The following is a 20,167-nucleotide window of genomic DNA, read 5'->3' as shown; positions in this document are numbered from 1 at the left end:
TCTGAGTAAGGGGCTGTAGAAGGGATCACGAAAAATCGGTCCCATTTAGCTGGGCTAAACAGAGTATTTAAGATATTTGTATGGTTGGTGGTGGTGGATGGTCGGGGATGTGTGGAAGAGGGAGTATTGCGGAGTGATGGAGAATAAGGCTGTAAGGTAGTAATGGAGGATGGGGTGCTCGATGAAGGTTGTGGGGGTAGAGTGATGAATTTGAGGAAGTTGGGAGGGTAGGAATGTCTTCTGGAGATTGAGTCTCTGCTTGGGTGGGCAATGCACTAGTAAGCATTGAAGAGTGGGTAGTACTTTCAGTGTTCAGCGTCGTGGTCAAAGGAGAGCCTGGGGTCGGGGAGCCGGTGGGGCTATTTGATGCAGGGGCAAGCCTCATTGCCTCTAATATGGATATTATATCTTTATTACTGGCCATGGGAAGCCTTGATTACGTAAAGGGAAATAAACAGTCCACCCCCAGTGCCCTGTACGAGGGTAAGTGCTAGACAACTAAATCAGGGGAGTACCGTGCCCATGGTTCCCGCAGGCCGTTTAGGACTAGCACTAGGTCAGCCTTTCAGCCTTTCAGCACCGTTCCCATTTAGGAGGTAGATAGTAGAAGGGGTTGAAGAAGGGATGGAAACAGAAAGCTGGAGGGGGGAAAGACCATGCAAAATTAGTTGAGTCGAGGGCTGAGGCCCTAGGCAGGGGAGATCCCTGCATTGGGTCTCAGTCTCCGTCTCCTAAGCCCGCCAACGACAACAATGGGCAAGGGATTGGGGGACCGAACATGAAGCTTTTGTTTCTTTCACATTTTTTAATACTTTCCTTATACTTTCCTTTTTTTTTTAATTTTTACTAATCGTCCGTGGGCTTTACCTAAACCACGGCGCTAAAATTTGTAAATATATATTTTTTTACGTCTTACACTTGGCTCTCTGAATTATTAATCTCTACACCAGAACTTATACCATTTTTTCTCTTTACTCTTATTTTTCTCCTTTTTATCAAATTATCCCCCGGAAAATGGCCCCCTCAAGTATGGGTAAAAGCAAGAAAGTGATGGGTGTCATAGCCCTATTTGGTTCGAGGTTCCTGCACTTCCTGATGACCTCTTCAGTATAGAAAAACAAGATCACAGTATCGACGATGGTGACGTTAATGTACCAGATTTACCAGTAGTTATTACAAAGAAAGCGTCAATCAAAATTAGTTTCAAGTTGTTCAAACCTGTATTTGACATTTAGTGTAAGATCTCTTGTATGTCTCCCTGTATTTATGTATGTTTCTTTATTTGTACGTATGTATCAATTAGTTCAAGTGTAATAAATTGCACATTTCACGAAATTGATACATAGTTCTTTTGACTGTGTAACCTATTGTATAAAATCTGTGATAGAAAACGATGGGGCGCCACTTTCGAGGGCGTCTGGTGGGCCTTCTGCAGCAGATGATTTGGCTTGCATAGCTCATTCCTTGGTTTGGGGAGTGTATTTTGTCACTCAGCATTGGTTTCGAGTGCTCCCTCGAATGTTTGACAAGGTTAAATATGAACTCAGGGCCCCTTTAGGGGCGTTTGGCGGGCCCTTTGCAGCAGGGAATTTGTCTGGCATTCCATGTTCCGGGGGATATGTACGAAATTTTGACACTGGTTTCGTGTGGTACCTCAGTCGTTTAGCCGAGGTCAAATATACGGGCTTTATAAGGGCGTCTGGCGGCCCCTTAGCAAGGGGTATGTTTAATTTAGCGCTTTTTGAAGCATATGGTAGGTTAAACACTGACCACTCTTGTGGCCAAACATTGGTTCTTCGTTCGTTTAATCAAACTGCTCTGGGCTGCCGGACTACGAGTACGGATTTAATTATTTATCTTATTCATTGAAAACATTCTGCCGCATCAACACCCAAGGTCATTAAAAGTGTATTAAAATATAGCGATAAGGTGGGGCTTGGGAACGAAGGCCGTTCAGGACTGACACAAAGCCAGCCTTTCATCCTTTAAGTACTCACACCTTAGGAAGTGGGCAGAAGAAAAGGGAAAGAAGAAAGATTATGCAAAATTAGTTGACGCGAGGCTGAGGCCCTACATTGGGCCCGAGTCCCCTATCTCCTTTGCTTCCATGACAACAACCAAGGGACTGGGGTGGATTTAACATTTGGAGCAGGACTTTCCGTAGGTTTACACCGAACAGTCACTCGCCCATAAGTATGACATAGCTATTATTACGTGATGACGAACAGCTGCTATAAAATAATACTAACTTTACGGGTATTTTTTAATTTTCACACGGCCATCCAACCTTGCAATTTATATCCCTTGTTTCAACAATTTACGGTGTAATGTATGTAAGTCTCTCTTGTTTTCATTACAAACATTGCCAAATTAATTCTGCTTATGAACCAAAAACCTTCCTAACAAGGGGCTTCGCCTTTGCCCTTAGATCGCCACCATATCGCTGTATTTTCCGCTTCGTCTCCTGACCTCTAATCAATCTCCACGCATTTCCCGTGGCCGGTTTTCTTCATTACTCATGTTACTCTGAACCGGAGTAGATTATTTCATGTATAACAGTGTAGTTTTCCATTTCCTTTTGGTAATGTCATTAAATTTTCCTGTAAATGTATACCAGTATATTACGTGTTAACCATCTTTATGGTCCACTTGTGAAGGAAACACCATAGATGAAGTGTCTTAATTCATGTCGTTCAATTCACTTTAGACAATTCATCGTGCCAATATGACCGTGTATAACTGACGTAGACATCTTTATCAATTATGGGTGTATTGTGAGTCATGGTTATCATCTACACAAAATATCTATGTTCTTAGAACAATGTGGCTGTTATAACATATCATTCAGGACAAACTACTGTTACTTCTTAATTGAACATTTTCTGCTACGTCAACATCTAAGGCCGTTGGCAGCGTATTCAAGATGTAGCGATAGGGTGGGGCTTGGAGGTGAAGTCCGGGGCAAGGAAGTTTTCTTGGTTCATAAGGCGATGTTTGTGGTTTCACAGAATGGTTAATGATCAAAATAAATAAAAGTGCAAAGGTCATACACCACTATGATAGTGTTGTGGCAAAAAGGGTTAAAATAATTTAACAAATAGGTCAACGCTGTTGCTTAGGTAGTGAACAGGGTAAAGCGGGAAGAGCAAACGCAGTGCGAAGGCCGTTCAGGACCGACACGAAGCCAGCCTTCCATTTTCACACCAGAGGAAGTGGACAGAAGGGGATGATGGAAATACGAAAGGGAAAGGGGGAGAATGTTTTTATTTATTGAAAATTATCTGCCATAGGGTCATAAGCGGCGTATTCAAAATATAGCGATAGGGTGGGGCTTGGGGGAGAAGCGGAGAAGCCCCCTGGAAAGGAAGTTTTTTGGTTCATGAGGCGATTTTGAGGGGGTTGTCAGAATGGTTAATGGTCAAAACAAATCAATGCGCCACGCACCAAAGGTTATACAGCACTATGTTAAAGTATGTGGTGAAAAAGTTAAAATAAAGTTACCGATTGGGACAAAAGATTTTATTTGTCAAAAGTTGTGGAGCGATGGTTGGTTAGTAAGGTAGTGAAGAGGGTAAAGAGTACGGAGGGTGAAGAGAAGGAAAAGGAAAGGAGGGTGAAGATATGGCAACGGGGAGGAGAAAAAAGACCAAGCAACGTTGGTTGAAGGGAGGTTGAGGTCTAAGGTAGGGGTAATAGACAACCTACTTTTTTAGATACATGGATAACCTTTTTTTAACTGGTCAGATTTAACCTTTTAAATATTTGGCAACATTTAGACATACCGAAAAGTGTTAGGGTGGGACTGCACTTTCTCAGTCCTTTAGTTCTTACTACAAAACAGGTTTTTAAAGATCTATCGTTTTGCCAAGATGATCTTGTGTATATTTATGGACATTTAAATTCCTGTAGCTTGCTTCCAAAAAATAAACAGTTTCTTAGTCCGACAGCAATATCTATGCTTCAGTTCTAAGCATTTAAGTTTCCCTGATACATTTACGGTCTTGATCGTGTGGTTTGCATTAAAGATACCAGTTTTAGGCTTTTTCTCCTATCCCTTTTTTCCCCACAAATATCTAAGTGTTGAACCTTGGGTGAAGATTAGCAGTGCAGTGAAGTGAACTATCTAAACCTCTTACACTAATCTGGGATAGTTATTGGATTCAGCACAGAGCAGGATCTTCCAAGAACTTTTACCATAATTAGCCACTCCCTTATATGTATCCGTCGAACTTGTTAATGTTATCTTAAACCTCAACTTGCATGTGAAGTGTGGCGAGTTATGTAACCATTTCATTCTCACATACAATACTAATATTCTAGGAAACAAGCAGGAAGTTCCAAAGACTGACAGACAAACACTTAAGATTGAAAAATCTCAATGTATAATGTGAAAAGCTATGTATTTACGCTCCCCACCTTTACTAGAACCGAGATGCCTTTGAACATTAAAAGTACAAATTGCAAAGTCCCATTTTGTTGAGTATCGCACAAGAAACATTTAAGGATGAGGTACACTGATAAAGTCTCGGCACATCAAAGTTTCAGGTACAGGTAGAGATACATAATCATGTAACAACTTTTGTTTCCCCTTTCTTAAAAATTTTTTTAGATTGCCACATTACTTCTAACAAAAATATAATGTAATCACAATACCTTTATTTCTCTGTACAACAATCAGGAAATTAGAAAGTATAGTTTGTAAATATTAAATTTATTTTCAGAGGCGATATGGTTTACAATATTCATTTATAGCACTTCATCTTAAATATAACCCCAGTTTTCCATTTTGCTTATATTACCGCATTAACGATACGAGAAGTTGAACTCCGTCCTGTGCCCAACTCACTAATTAGCACGTGGTCACGAGTCCGTCTGGTCAAAACAGGTCACAGTATTTATGCCACAAAAAATGTACTCATAACAGGGCAGCAATCACTGTAATCTGTAGCAAAGCACAGCAGCAGCAAAAAAGGGACAGCACGGATCAAGCGTCTGCCTAGGAAGGGGATGGTCGTGTCAGGCATGGTCATGGGAGATCACTGCCATGCCTGTAGGTCACACAGTCCAGGGCACAGGCCGGGGCCCGGCTGCCTCGGCATAACAACTAGCAGAGTAGCAAGCACTCAACGGGACACACAGCGACTCGCTGCAGGTTGCAAATGTCACATTTTGCATATTCAAACTCAACAGTGGGTCGATGTCCCTGAATAATGGGAGAGTTCATGAGTTGACAGCAGCCAGCAAGCATATCCTCCAGCCATAGGCACATGCTCGGGTCTGTACATGACTTTTTAAATATTTATATAAATATACAAAATAAATCACAGAATTTGAGCCATAATTTACAAAACATATGAGGAGCCAAGCTGTAAACAAGTAACTGAGCTTCAAGTATCTAAATGCATATATCCTCTATACAATCACTCATATCTTGGAAGTGAAGGGAATGCAGTTTTCCATTTTACTATTTTATAACACAATAACAATTAATATGCAACTGATGCTCACCCTAGCAAATATTACAAAACATTCTTATAATTCACTATACGCACTTTCACAGAACACTATTAACCATTTGTCCGTGTGCATATGCACTAATTTACAATATAAAAAACACATTAGGGCAGCATTACTAAGTCCGAGTCCACCTCATGCTCCAGCCATCACTCAGGTCTTGCCTGCTGTGTGGCTCTCTCTCCTTCCGAGAGCGAGACAACAGGGAGACAGTCCGAGCTCCAGCCAGTGGCACCCCATCACTTTAAGGGGAAAAGGGTGGGTGTATATATAGCAGCATCTGCCTCTTCTGCCAGGCTCAACACTTCACTAGATTGTGGCGCAATTATATCTGGCTTTGGCTCCATCTTCACTTCATCTTTGCTCACATTTCCTTATATATATCCGCGTCCATCAGTTACAAAAGAACTTGACCTGGTATAGTGGGCAGCTACTGAGGGAAGATTATAGGGTTCATATTTAAAAAGGAGCTTAGGTATGAGTTTCTCCTTCTTCTACTTCAGCTTCTTTTAACCATCGCATGAAGCCCTTAACAAGGTTAACACAGACTCCTTTTCCCTCCTGCTCCTCTGGGTCCAGAGACTTTGCCCACTCTTCAAAGGCCTCTTCAGACACGACTTCAGTGTCATAGAAGGCATTAAAACACTTTTCTAGAAGACCTGAAATGGAAAAATGAATAGATAAGATCAGATTCAATCACAAATCAGACACTTGAATAAAATTCATATATACTGCTCTTAAATCACTGCAAAGAAACCAGTCTTTACAAACCTGGGGGATGTTGATGCTTCACACTGATAGCTTGTAGAGCATAAATACACTGTAGTTCTAACTTGTCACTGCTGTCCACATATTTGAGCACCACAGCCAAACGTTTCTTCATTTTCTCCTCAAAGTCTTCAGTAACACGAATTGAGGAACCATCATTGGAAGCTGGGAGGTTAAAAAGGGAAAAAATTACCATTATTACAGACTAAACAGAACTTACATAGACAAGTAATTTGAAACCCTGCTATACTGGAAGGCATGATTCTAAAAACTTTTTTTGTTCTAAAAAAATTCCAATATATACAAGCATATACAGTATATACTTCTTGAACTGCAAACAAATCTCACTTACTCATAGCTTGACTTTCCACTAAGGCGGTCACCAAGGCACGTATGAATTTGCTGCTCTTAACATCTTTTCCAATATTTGCCTGAAAATAAAAAGGTTACTTTAGTAATTATAAAATAGTCAAGGAAGTAAATTTAATTTCCCAATGGAGAAGAAAAATTACCATGAAAAAATGTGCACTTTGGCTGCGTACGTGTGCGCATTGTCTGTGTACTTGGATGTGTACATGTGTGCGCATTGTCTGTGTACTTGGATGTGTACATGTGTGCGCATTGTCTGTGTACTTGGGTGTGTACATGTGTGCGTTGTGTGTGTACTTGGGTGTGTACATGTGTGCGTTGTGTGTGTACTTGGGTGTGTACATGTGTGCGTTGTGTGTGTACTTGGGTGTGTACATGTGTGCGTTGTGTGTGTACTTGGGTGTGTACATGTGTGCGTTGTGTGTGTACTTGGGTGTGTACATGTGTGCGTTGTGTGTGTACTTGGGTGTGTACATGTGTGCGTTGTGTGTGTACTTGGGTGTGTACATGTGTGCGTTGTGTGTGTACTTGGGTGTGTACATGTGTGCATTGTGTGTGTACTTGGGTGTGTACATGTGTGCGTTGTGTGTGTACATGTGTGCGTTGTGTGTGTACATGTGTGCGTTGTGTGTGTACATGTGTGCGTTGTGTGTGTACATGTGTGCGTTGTGTGTGTACATGTGTGCGTTGTGTGTGTACATGTGTGCATTGTGTGTGTACTTGGGTGTGTACATGTGTGCCTTTGTGTGTACTTGTGTGTACATGTGTGCCTTTGTGTGTACTTGTGTGTACATGTGTGCCTTTGTGTGTACTTGTGTGTACATGTGTGCCTTTGTGTGTACTTGGGTGTGTACATGTGTGCGTTGTGTGTGTACATGTGTGCGTTGTGTGTGTACATGTGTGCGTTGTGTGTGTACATGTGTGCGTTGTGTACATGTGTGTGTACATGTGTGCCTTTGTGTGTACTTGTGTGTGTACATGTGTGCCTTTGTGTGTACTTGGGTGTGTACATGTGTGCCTTTGTGTGTACTTGGGTGTGTACATGTGTGCGTTGTGTTTGTACTTGGGTGTGTACATGTGTGCATTGTGTGTGTACTTGGGTGTGTACATGTGTGCATTGTGTGTGTACTTGGGTGTGTACATGTGTGCATTGTGTGTGTACTTGGGTGTGTACATGTGTGCGTACTTGGGTGTGTACATGTGTGCGTTGTGTGTGTACTTGGGTGTGTACATGTGTGCGTTGTGTGTGTACTTGGGTGTGTACATGTGTGCGTTGTGTGTGTACTTGGGTGTGTACATGTGTGCATTGTGTGTGTACTTGGGTGTGTACATGTGTGCATTGTGTGTGTCCTTGGGTGTGTACATGTGTGCATTGTGTGTGTACTTGGGTGTGTACATGTGTGCATTGTGTGTGTACTTGGGAGTGTACATGTGTGTGTACTTGGGTGTGTACATGTGTGCATTGTGTGTGTACTTGGGTGTGTACATGTGTGCATTGTGTGTGTACTTGGGTGTGTACATGTGTGCATTGTGTGTGTACTTGGGTGTGTACATGTGTGCATTGTGTGTGTACTTGGGTGTGTACATGTGTGCATTGTGTGTGTACTTGGGTGTGTATGTGTACATGTGTGCATTGTGTGTGTACTTGGGTGTGTATGTGTACATGTGTGCATTGTGTATGTACTTGGGTGTGTATGTGTACATGTGTGCATTGTGTGTGTACTTGGGTGTGTATGTGTACATGTGTGCATTGTGTGTGTACTTGGGTGTGTATGTATACATGTGTGCATTGTGTGTGTACTTGGGTGTGTATGTGTACATGTGTGCATTGTGTGTGTACTTGGGTGTGTATGTGTACATGTGTGCATTGTGTGTGTACTTGGGTGTGTATGTGTACATGTGTGCATTGTGTGTGTACTTGGGTGTGTATGTGTACATGTGTGCATTGTGTGTGTACTTGGGTGTGTATGTGTACATGTGTGCATTGTGTGTGTACTTGGGTGTGTATGTGTACATGTGTGCATTGTGTGTGTACTTGGGTGTGTATGTGTACATATGTGCATTGTGTATGTGTGCAATTTGTATGTGTACATGTGTGCATTGTGTATGTGTGCAATGTGTATGTGTACATGTGTGTTTTGTGTGTGTACTTGGGTGTGTACATGTGTGCATTGTGTGTGTACTTGGGTGAGTACATATGTGCATTGTGTGTGTACTTGGGTGAGTACATGTGTGCATTGTGTGTGTACTTGGGTGTGTACATGTGTGCATTGTGTGTGTACTTGGGTGTGTACATGTGTGCATTGTGTGTGTACTTGGGTGTGTACATGTGTGCATTGTGTGTGTACTTGGGTGTGTACATGTGTGCATTGTGTGTGTACTTGGGTGTGTACATGTGTGCATTGTGTGTGTACTTGGGTGTGCACATGTGTGCATTGTATGTGTGTACTTGGGCGTGTACATATGCATGCCTTCCTGTGTGTACATGCATGTATACACACAAGATTCAGGGTAACCTTTAGACAAGTAAAGACCATATTAATGTTTCTATTCAATATCATGGTTATACTCGTGTACTACCAAGCAATGACAATTGGAGTCTACACGACATGCATAGCAATGTCACGTGCCAAGGATAATCCATGATCTACTACTACTTCAGTGACTTACATCAATCCAGCTGAAAATTTCTTCATTAGTTGCTCTCTTAAACAACCTAATAATCTCAGCCTCAACCTTCTGAGGGTTCCATCCACCTTGATTTCCGGACTTGCTACGGTCAACTGTGAACTCCACATGCTGCAAGGAAGAACAAGAAATAAATTACATGTTGACAATGAAGAAATTTTTGGTCACATTTATTTCTTTTTATTATTATTTTGTATTAAATATCTAAAATACATGGATACAAATTTATATGTAATTACACGTTTTTTCACAGTACAAATTGCCATCACACGAGGAATAACTAGGTACTTACACGCTTGGCAAGGAACTCCTCAACATTGGCACCAGGAGGAACTATACTAGACCAACATAGTCCTGATGAATTCCAGAGATCGGCTACCTTATTGGGACTCTGAAAACACAGGATTGATTATTTTCTAAATAGTTATCACCATAGAAAATGTGCAAAAAAAGTTTTCAATTGACAGCAACACCTATTACCAATTCTAACCCAATATTGATGGGGGTGTTATATAGGTGTATGCCATGCTTACCGAGTTTAGTTTATCATTTAAACGTCTTTACACATAGATGGCTCCCCAAGTGTTTAGTCAACAAGGAGTCAATCATTAGTATTACCTCTCTTGCCTGTTTATGCATTTCCTTAATTTTTGTAATTATTCTCTCATCTTGTACCGATATCAAGTAATGTTAACCCACTTGCACCGGGTTCACACATGTGAGACACTCAGGCAGGGATATCACCCTCCAAATGGACCATCAATAAGTGGTTTAACATGATAGCAGTCATGTCTATAATAACAGCATCGGTGTTAAAAACATTGGTTAAATGAAGCCACTTCCCAAAACCTCAACGAAAGGGGTAATCACAAGATCACATAGTCTACTAATTGACTAATTGATTAGCATTTGTGGACCCATTTATATGTAAACACTTCACAAAATAAACTACAGTGATCACATTTTTCTGGCAGCATTGGATTAATGTCAAATGCATGTCATTATTCTCTGGGCATTTCAATAATGCATACAATACTTACAATAATCTTAGCAGCCTTGGCTAATATACTGGCAAAGACATCAGCACTCTTATTTTCAGCAAATCTTGATAAATCCCAGAGTCGTTGAAGCGAAACTGCATTGTCATTCAGGCAAGGAGCTGTTGGCAGAAAGCAAAAATAAGTATAAATTGCTTGGTTTTGATGCTTTCTTTTTCATATAAAACAATTGCTTACTATTGCACCATACCCTGATGACAGGAACTTACCAAATATTTCACCAAAGTAATCACACACTTGAGGAATATCAATTGCAAAATCTTCTGTCATTGACAGAGTTTCTTGGCCACTGAAAAGAAAATAAACATCTTTTCATCTCAACATTTCCTTTAACAAATATGAATATCAAAATCTCAGTAAACTTATCCCAAAAAATATAAAACCACACTTCATGAAGAAAACTTACCCTTCTAGGAACTGATCAACTGAGAGGAGTTTTTCAACAATGAGGTCATGGTAAAACTGTCCAACCATCCTCCTCTTTGTTGAATCACGATCTAGCACCCAATCTAGCGTTACCTGCACAAAGTACTTGATGGTGCTGGTGGAGAACTTCTCTTTGACACACAACTTGGCCTCCTGTAAGGGTATCATGGAATAATTAAAAATAGTTAATCAAAATAAATATACTTGTATTTCATATGTGCTACTTTTGAAAATATATATATATATATATATATATATATATATATATATATATATATATATATATATATATATATATATATATATATATAAGAAAACAGACAAGTAAAATACCATATACATACATCAGGATCATTATTGTGGGTGAATTCCTCAATGATTGCAATGGCAAACTTTTCAGCAGTTGCTGAATCCATATTTGGAGAACCCTTTAGAGATTCACCAGTTTCCCTAGGCACTGAGTTATCCCTTGATTCTGGACGACTAGTAGATTTGCTTCGGTCTGGAAAATAAAGTATTTTTAGGTATGGAAGAGAGGGGGGAGGGACGGGGTAAAAAAAGAAAACTCATGGGCATTGTTACTAAATAAACACAAACTTACCAGGGCCAACAAACTTCTTGACTGCAGACAAGGCACTTTCCTTGTCATTGGAAGGAGGTGGCATACTCTTACTGCTAAAGACCCCTTGCCTTGGTGGCCCTCCTCCAGGAGCCAGTCTGTTTCCACTGGAACGGGACATTAGCCTTTAATAAAAGCAGATCACAGAAGAATGATATAAAAAATACTAATCTGATGTCAGATATTGCAAATTGCTTCCGCCTTCCGTATCTAGTACAAAGTCCAAGCAAAATACATAGTGCTTACCCCATTGATGAAGGGACTCCTCTTCTATTATCATTAAGTAGAGTGTTATTACCCATACTATCTCCCAGCACATTAAACCTATTACTTTCTTGCTTTGTTTCATCGTGGTCCTTCAAGCCACCCCCTGAGCTGCCACGTGCCCAATTGCTGAATCCTGTACCTCTCAATGTTACTTCCTTGCCCTCAGCTGCTCCCGGCTGTACAAATTAAAAATAGCAATTAAGTTTTACTCCAATGCACTCCATCCATCACAAATATCTGTTAGCACATTATGCCCAAACATGTGACCAAAATCATTCAACAAATCCTTACCCTATTAATGAAGGTATTTTTGAGGCGAGAAGAGTCAAAGGATGCCCTGTTCTTGGTGGATGCAACTGTATTCCATCCATCCTCAGACATAGGAGGACCACGGTTATCACGGCTCCGTTTACGGTCCCTGTCATCTCTCCTCTCATCTCTTCGGTTAGGAGTAGAAGCAAGGGCAATCTGCTGCTCAATCTCCTCTCTCTTTGCTTCCTGCAAGTGCAATAACAACTGCATGAAACACTTTACATCTACATAGCCTTCTAAATCTACACATGCAAAATATGAAAATAAAAAATTGAATTAAATGCAAGCATTGAAGTTTTACATTTCCTGTTGACCTCCAATAAAACTAATTTAAAGGACATAGGACATAGCAAAAACCAGCACACACACCTCATGGACCTGAGCCTTGGTTTTGGGCTTGTTGTCTTCTCTTCTAGGAATCCACTTGTTTCGCCGCAAGTCAATTACATCCATCATTAGGAACCTAACACGGCTATTGGTTAAGCGGTCGTTCACTATTTTCTCCATCTGTGCAAAATGTTTTTCCAATTCTTGCTGTGGGGGGGGAGGGGGGAGAATTAGTGTACCATTACACAAAAGTAACCCACAATGTTTTCCATAATACTACAAAACTTCACATGGTATTCAACCTGGCCACTTACCATTGCCTTTGGTTGCTGGTTGCACTGTGTTTCCAAGAGCTTGCCAATTGTAGTAAGCAATTTACATAGGCACTCAAGGGACTCTTCATCTCTCTTTTCCAAGAGTGTGCCGATAATGCGCATCATAATTGGTGATGTCAACATGCGCAGCTTATAGAGCTCTCCAATAAACCTAATGTTGCCTACAGACCTTTTTCTTAATTTGGTCTCATCATAATCTAATTTCAATAACAATTCTTGTTTCTTCTCAGCCTGTAAAGGGAGTAAAAGTTCCTATAAATTTCAAATAGTATTTCTTATGGTATTTCTTAACTATAACATTATATGATATTAATAACAAATGATATCAATATCACTGATTAATGACTTTCTTCAATTTTTGAAGATACAAAACAAGTCTTCATAAAGAAAATGCAAAAACACACTTCACTTACATCTGAACATTCATCTATTTCTTTCCGTCTAGTGGCCTTAAATTCTTCCATATTATCTTTTTCAAATTCTTTCTGGCACTTATTAATTATAAGATTCCTAAATTTAACCTCAGACTTGCCACTATTGCTGGAGTCTGAACCCTCCCCACGGACAGACATTTTGGAGAGTACTTGACACATCTGAGCATAGGTTGAAGAGAAACCCTGCTCATCCACAGCCTGTTTGGAGAAAGAAAAATATACATTTCAGATGATCATGCACTGCTGGCTCAATGAATAATAACCAACAATAACAATATTCATCATACTGTCAAATTCCTTCCATAACAAACCTTTTCAAAAATAAGATCAATCACAGCTGAAAGTCTTTCTGTGGTGTCAATGGGCATCTGATTGACTGTACCAACCAGTTTCTCAAACTTCTCTGGGGTCAGTTTATTCAAGATACCTCTCATCCTCTTCACCACCTGCACAATAAAGAAGAAGGTTAGTTGTATAAACTCACCCATATCAAATTTCTCACTTCTCTGAAACCTTCAAATATTTAACCATCTTACAAATAAAATCACAAGAAATCACCACCACAAAATCTTGGCACATACCTCAATAGTCTGAGCTTCCTCATCATTAATAGTTGACTCCTTAACAGAAGGCTTCCAAGCATTTTCTGTTGTTTTCAGCTTAGTCTCACGCCCGGTTGAGAGAGGGATGATGATGACCTTACTCTGTCCGCGGCCACTTCCTCCTCTGTCGTTTCTGCTCCCAGGTCCTCCACCTGGCTCTCGACGCTGTTGGCTATTGCGCCCTGGTACTCCTCTCTGAAGCAATAAGATGATGCACACATCTAACATGCAGTCTCACAAAACCATTTAAATATTATTCCCTCTCAAAGTATCCAGCACAAATGAAAGCATTTTCTGTAAACTGTTAATACCTTGCTTGGAACTGTAGACTTGAAGTAATCAGGAGTAAAGTCTGGGCCACTGCTGCCGTGTGAAACCCCTACACCCCGGTCAAAAGGTTTAAGCTGCAACATGAAAATATTGGCATTAAAAAACGTAAAACCACTCTACAACTGACAAAGATTTTTGAAGGCATAACCTTTACACCAGAAACTCCTAATATCAAATACACTCAAACACATATCCCAACTTACCCTTCCTGGACCATCACGGACCACCTCCAAGTTGGGGAGGGACTCAGGCTTCTTAAGGGAAAGTGGGTTATTCTGGAGCTCAAGGAGAAATCTGCGGTCATACTGACGTTTACCATCAGGATTTACAGGGCTCCACTGATCTATAAAGATGCCAAAAAATGCATATGAATAAATACTTCAGGTTCACATCTATGACATACTGAAAGAAAGACATCAACCATTAAGAGTAAGTATAACAAAGATCTTCCCTGGGAGGATGGACAATAGTGGCTTTTCTGCTGAAAGTGAAAATTGGACTAAACATTTTGTACAAGGCATCATAGCAAAACAAGAAAATTACAGCCTAGACCTGCCACACTTCATGAAACAACCCATGAAGTCAAACCTACCATCCTTATAGTTGTACTTCAGCTGAGGACCATCATCCTCCTTCTCCTCCTCGTCGTGAACATTGTTAACCTCCCGCTCTATGCTATTCACTTCCCTCTCCTTCGAGGCACGATCGTTAGGCGCCTCCTCTGGGGGGGAGGGGGAGGACTCTGGCTGGGGTGTTGCCTCTTTGGAAGAGGGAGCTGATGCCGGCTTCTGCACTGGTGGCAGCTGTGTTTTCACAGGCTGAGCTAGCTCTGGTGTCTTCTCCTTTGGAGGCTGAACAACAGGCTGGCTAGTGGGCTTGGTGGCATTTTGAGCTGCAGGTGGTGTTGCAGCCTTCTGGGGTTGGCTTGGTAACTGTGGCTGCTGGGGCTGAGCTGGAGGCTCCTCCACAGTCTCCCTAGCTGGTGTGGTTTCTTCTGGGGGAACCCCCCTTCCACGCTTGCCTGCAATGAAGTCAAAATGTTAGTGGGTTACCCTTTATGAGCACAGAGAAAGATGGATTTTTTCCTTCTTTTACAGATATAAAAGTTGGTTCCTTTGAAAAAGCTGAGTGAAAAAAGACCACAGGAAGTATGATAAAGTAAAAAATTATGGATCTAGAAAAAAATCAATTTTACTTCCATATCAACTATTTAGTTATAGTTGTATATAAAAACAATTTACCTCTTACAAAAATAACTCAATAATAATGACCAAATGTTAACCAATTGATGCCAAGTACAACTAACTCGTGTATCTTTGTAAATTTGATTCACATGTAGGTCAGTTACCAGGCCTACATGACCTATGTCACTGATTTTTCTTTCTTTCAGGAAAAGTCCATTTATTACTATAATCATTAGCAATATCATTAAAGATATTGGTAAGAAAAAGTTACTAACAGTAATAGCAATTAAGTATTTCTTACAACAATTCAAGGATCTGGGTAAATAGGCGAGGCCTTTATTATTATTAATCCAATAGGTTAACCCCTTGGATCCAGTTGGTTCACAGCAGTAAATATGGGTATTAGACTTGTGTTAGCAGCCACTCTGATCAGTGCGCAGCTTGTAGGCCAGGTGCGCGTGAACACTCATGCTGTGACAAGACACTATGCCACCTCTTTACAATGCTATTTTCTCTTTATGCACAAGTATTTAAAACTTTTTTGTCATTTACCAATGTCCATATTTGTCATTTGATTTCCTTTATCTGGATAGTAAGTTTATTTACCTTGCACAGACTCCGTATCATCCCTCTGGAGGATCCATAACTTGGTGCAAGAAAAATAAAAAGTAACTTGTGCCACTTTAATTCTTTAATTTTTAATTTTCTGTAATACAACCTGCACTGCCAGTCATGGCAGCAAGGAATAGGATGCTGAGCACTGACATGGCATCCTTCCTGGTGCCAGCGTTCTTCCAGTTGTGACTCACGTACATTACATTCCACTCATTTAATTATGGGATAATGCAAAAGCCCCTTTCTGAAAGCCAAATAGGTCTAATCACCCTCCGCTTGTGGCGAGTCTTAAGTCACCCAGGCCTTCAACCGAAATGCTCATGACTGCAAATTAGCGTCATCTGGCCCATAACCAGTTTTTTTTCATGTGATGGCCATATCATCCATATCAAAGGAGTTAATAATGACAAAGCTCAAATACATACTAACATATTAAGGTAAGAAAGGAAGGGATCTTTTCAACAAAAAAAACAATATACTTGGAAATACTAAAACAATCTCACCCATCTGAGGAGTGGATCCCACATCAAATAAAAATGCCCCACCAAATCTTAGCAAACTTCATTTTTATAATTTCTGTAGATTTGTCAAGTCACACAAGAAAGAATTAATATAGTATGAGCAGTTGTTTGCTTTATTCTAACAGTGTTGCTGTTGCCTGTTACTAGCTACTGAAGCAGGTGCCTCTCTCAAACCTGCTGTATAGTATACTCTACAGTGGCTCTGTACTTGAAGTGATTAGTGATATTTACACTGATAAGCTAAAGCGATAATGCATATGATGAAATGCAAAGTTTGATGTTATCTTTGGAGAATTACAGACTGATAAGCCATCTCAGATGAAGGGCATTATGATAATTTTGGCTCTGTACCTTGGCTGGGCAGCAAGTAAAATAAGAGCTGAAAATCTATTCCATAAGATAAAAAAAAAAAAAAAAAAAAACCCACCCCCCATTCACCCACCCACAAACAAAACCACACCCACACCCTCACCCACACACCTTATAGACAATGTTCAGCTAAATAGCACTTCAAAATGACAATATATAATGCCATACATACTACTTCGTGCAAAAACAAATTACCTCATTTCAATAAAAAGGATAAAAAGAATTTAAAAAAAATAACAGTAAAGGTCATTAGGCTAAAAGCCTTTTCTCCTTCAATATCTTACTCTTGTGATATTTCTCTTCCAGATGAATAAATACATACCGGTGACAGCACTTTAAACTCTGACTATTGCTGTCTTAGACTTCAAGACAGCTATGGCAACTAATTAGAAACAAGAAGCATAAAATCCAAAGTTTTCTCCATTCTGGGTCACAATAGCCTCCCAACCCTTAATCCCGTTAAAATATTAGGCAACCACTTATATCTCACTTAGACTCCATAATCTTACTTTCCTTTTTTTCTATTACAAAAATCACAACAATAAGAAGAGCAGGTACGCTAAGGAAGCATGTGTACATACTCCATGCCTTGTGGATTTTTCACCTCCCCCCCACCCCCTTTTTAATGCACAGATGGCACCTGAATTACTTAGTAACAAGGAGCCATTAACCTGTCCTACTTTATCTACCCTGCTTTTCTATTTTGCTAATTTTTGGAAAGTTGTTACTCATTACTATTGATATTTTCATTATCAAAGCAATTAATAACTTTATATATAATATATAATAATAATATATAATAATAACACTAATAATAATAATATAAAATCAATCAATTTAGAAAAAAAAGCAAAACTGGGTACTCAAGGTGAGGTCTGGTAGACTTAATAGACCAATTGACGGAGAACTTTTTCACAAAACTACATAGCATAATACATGTACCCTTTCTTTCACTTATAGATTAACTGTTGAAATGATTATCATTACCCTTCTCTAAGGCAAAGGTAGGGGGGGGGGGGAGTAATTCATTACAATGTGATAAATGAAACTACATAAAAAAAACAGAAGTGCAATATGAATGAACAAACAATCACTGGCAACGAAGCATGTGAAGTGTGGGTGCTGGTGAAGTGACATGAGCAGAAGCAGACACTTGGCAGAGTGTCAGCTTGGAGGACTGCTGTGGCTACCATGATATTTCTGGACACCATCTCCCAACACCAACTCACAGGTTTAGCTTCACTTTCATGCCAGCACTGCCACTGCATCACTTGGGTTGTGTAAAAAAAAAATCCTTTGACAATAACAGCACTCCCTTTGCTGCCTGATCCAACTTGTACATCAGTACTTTACCAAGATAAAGAGACCATCTCGGGCACAATCCACATGGTCATAGAGATCATTTTCTCCTAGACCTCACTTACATTATAAGAATTTATGTGCCACTGTGGACTACTGTGGATTTCCTGAGTTTTTCTGAAGCAAATTTTTAAATTTCAATCAGAAATGAACTTTAAATGTTAGAAGTTGAATACCTTCAATTAAATCTAATTTACAAAAATCCTTGAATCACTGAAACTGATTTATGATAAAACTGAAGTAAATGACGAATTTCACAACTTGTAAACATCACATAGCAATCCATCAATCATAAATGATTATTGTCTCAAATTACATATTTGTCCAAGATTATGTACATGAATTGCAATAAAAAAAGGAAAGCAAATAAAAAAAGGCTAAAGTGTCAGCACTTCAATTCTGAAAACGAACAAATACCCTGGACATCATTAAGCAAGTTCAATCTTGAAGCCTATCTTGAATGGCTGCAACAAAGGAAATGGGGAAATAAAAAATAAATAAAAACAATAATAATAAAATAAACATTCACAACTTGCAACAATGTCTATAATCTCAAAGAAATATTTTCCAACATTCTATCAACACTAAAACCTATAAGAAAGAAAAACATGCCACAAATGCTTTCAATGAAAACCCCAACTCTGGACTTCCCTATGAGAAGACCACAACACTTGAGCAACCAATGCCAAAATATGCAACAGGAAGCCATGCCTCTTGGCAAATGTGAACGAATCAGATGCCCAGACAACTGCTTTGCTTAAAGAAGTTGAAATAATAGTCATTATGATTTCCAGTCAAGGAATAAAGGAAATATCTACTGTAACCAATTAAAAATTTATGTATGCAATTTTTCACATTAACAATGATCATCTCAACTCTCATCAATGTGAACAAGATTAATGGGGGGAAATGCATGAGCACAACAGGGCCTTCAGATTTGTAAAACTTGACATCTTAGTCATGTCAAACAAACAAGGATTTCAGACTTATGACAGTATGAACAGTATTTTTTGTGGATTGCATTAAAAAGAATGAAAGAAAAATAATCACCCAAATATTTTTCTCCCCCCCCCCAAATTCTATTCTATTCTATTCATTACAAACCTCCTTAATCAATAAGTCCTTGTGTGAAATTAACCTGTGTGAACTACCACAAAATCTCAACTGCATAAATTTGACACAAGTACATAAATCCCCAGTTCTGGCTTAGCTCATTTGTTTGACCTTTAAGACTGAATGAAGGAGCCACCTATAAATGCTTGATGGCCATTGTATTCACTCGACTTAGCAATGTGGTGATACTACTACACTTGCAGTGCCTTGAATTTCTTCCAAGATCATCATGAATGTTCCTTATTCCATTCTAGTAAAAAGTGTTGTTAGAATGTTTGCAAGCTAGCTAGTGAAACTGATATTCATAAACCCTACAAAATTAGAAATATTTTTCATGAACTCTACCTAATACTTAAAACAATGACTTGTATAATTCTCCCCCTCTTATATTTTAAGGATCATTTCATCAAAGACCAATCATCTTTCCCTTATATCAATGAATTCCCTTTAGTGCACCCTTTTTGCCCCATGGTTAATCATTCACAGTCAAATGAATCTCCAAACAATCCGGATATTGAAATTAAATCAAGGATTTTTCTTTACAAAAGCAACCTTCCAAAACTGCCGAATTCACACACGAGGTCTTACCATGACGGTCTCGACTCCTCCTGCCTTGGTACCTTGATCTGCTGGACTCGCGGCCGAACCCCACCCCTCCTCCTCCTCCTCCGCCCCGTTTATCTGATCTGTGAATGGTTCTGGTGTGGTATTTCCTCCGCGACAGGTCTCCTTCAGAGGAGTTGATCTGGGTGTGCGCGCCCTCCATATTACCGGGGAATCACGTGAAATCCCGCGTGAGGCCAAGGGCAGTCAGCAGCCGCCTCCACATGGCGCTGTGATTCGTGAGCGCCTGTGTTCTCCGTCGCGGCGAGGGTCAGCTAGCCGGCGCTGCTGCTGCTATCACTGCCACCTTCGCAGCATGCCACGATTTCTTGTCTGGACTCAAAGCACTTTCCA

General features: G+C 39.9%; 1 protein-coding gene across 1 annotated transcript in view; it reads right to left on the bottom strand.

The window, feature by feature from the left end:
- Positions 1-4,695: 4,695 nt before the first annotated feature.
- Positions 4,696-20,167, bottom strand: part of LOC113825716 (eukaryotic translation initiation factor 4 gamma 1) — a gene marked incomplete in the record, with an annotated part of 212,391 nt that continues 196,919 nt past the window's right edge. Inside the window, 20 exon segments of the mRNA XM_070117467.1 lie at positions 4,696-6,173; positions 6,286-6,447; positions 6,635-6,713; positions 9,322-9,450; positions 9,632-9,730; positions 10,380-10,498; positions 10,607-10,686; positions 10,804-10,976; positions 11,168-11,325; positions 11,425-11,567; positions 11,689-11,885; positions 12,001-12,207; positions 12,391-12,555; positions 12,663-12,914; positions 13,097-13,315; positions 13,429-13,563; positions 13,699-13,914; positions 14,031-14,123; positions 14,253-14,392; positions 14,642-15,070. Coding sequence (XP_069973568.1) covers positions 5,986-6,173; positions 6,286-6,447; positions 6,635-6,713; positions 9,322-9,450; positions 9,632-9,730; positions 10,380-10,498; positions 10,607-10,686; positions 10,804-10,976; positions 11,168-11,325; positions 11,425-11,567; positions 11,689-11,885; positions 12,001-12,207; positions 12,391-12,555; positions 12,663-12,914; positions 13,097-13,315; positions 13,429-13,563; positions 13,699-13,914; positions 14,031-14,123; positions 14,253-14,392; positions 14,642-15,070 — 3,383 coding nt within the window.

The sequence above is a fragment of the Penaeus vannamei genome, chromosome 40, assembly GCF_042767895.1.
Source record: "Penaeus vannamei isolate JL-2024 chromosome 40, ASM4276789v1, whole genome shotgun sequence".
In the NCBI taxonomy this organism is placed as follows: domain Eukaryota; kingdom Metazoa; phylum Arthropoda; class Malacostraca; order Decapoda; family Penaeidae; genus Penaeus; species Penaeus vannamei.
Note: the sequence above shows the minus strand (reverse complement) of the source record. Positions and strands in the feature narration are given on the sequence as shown.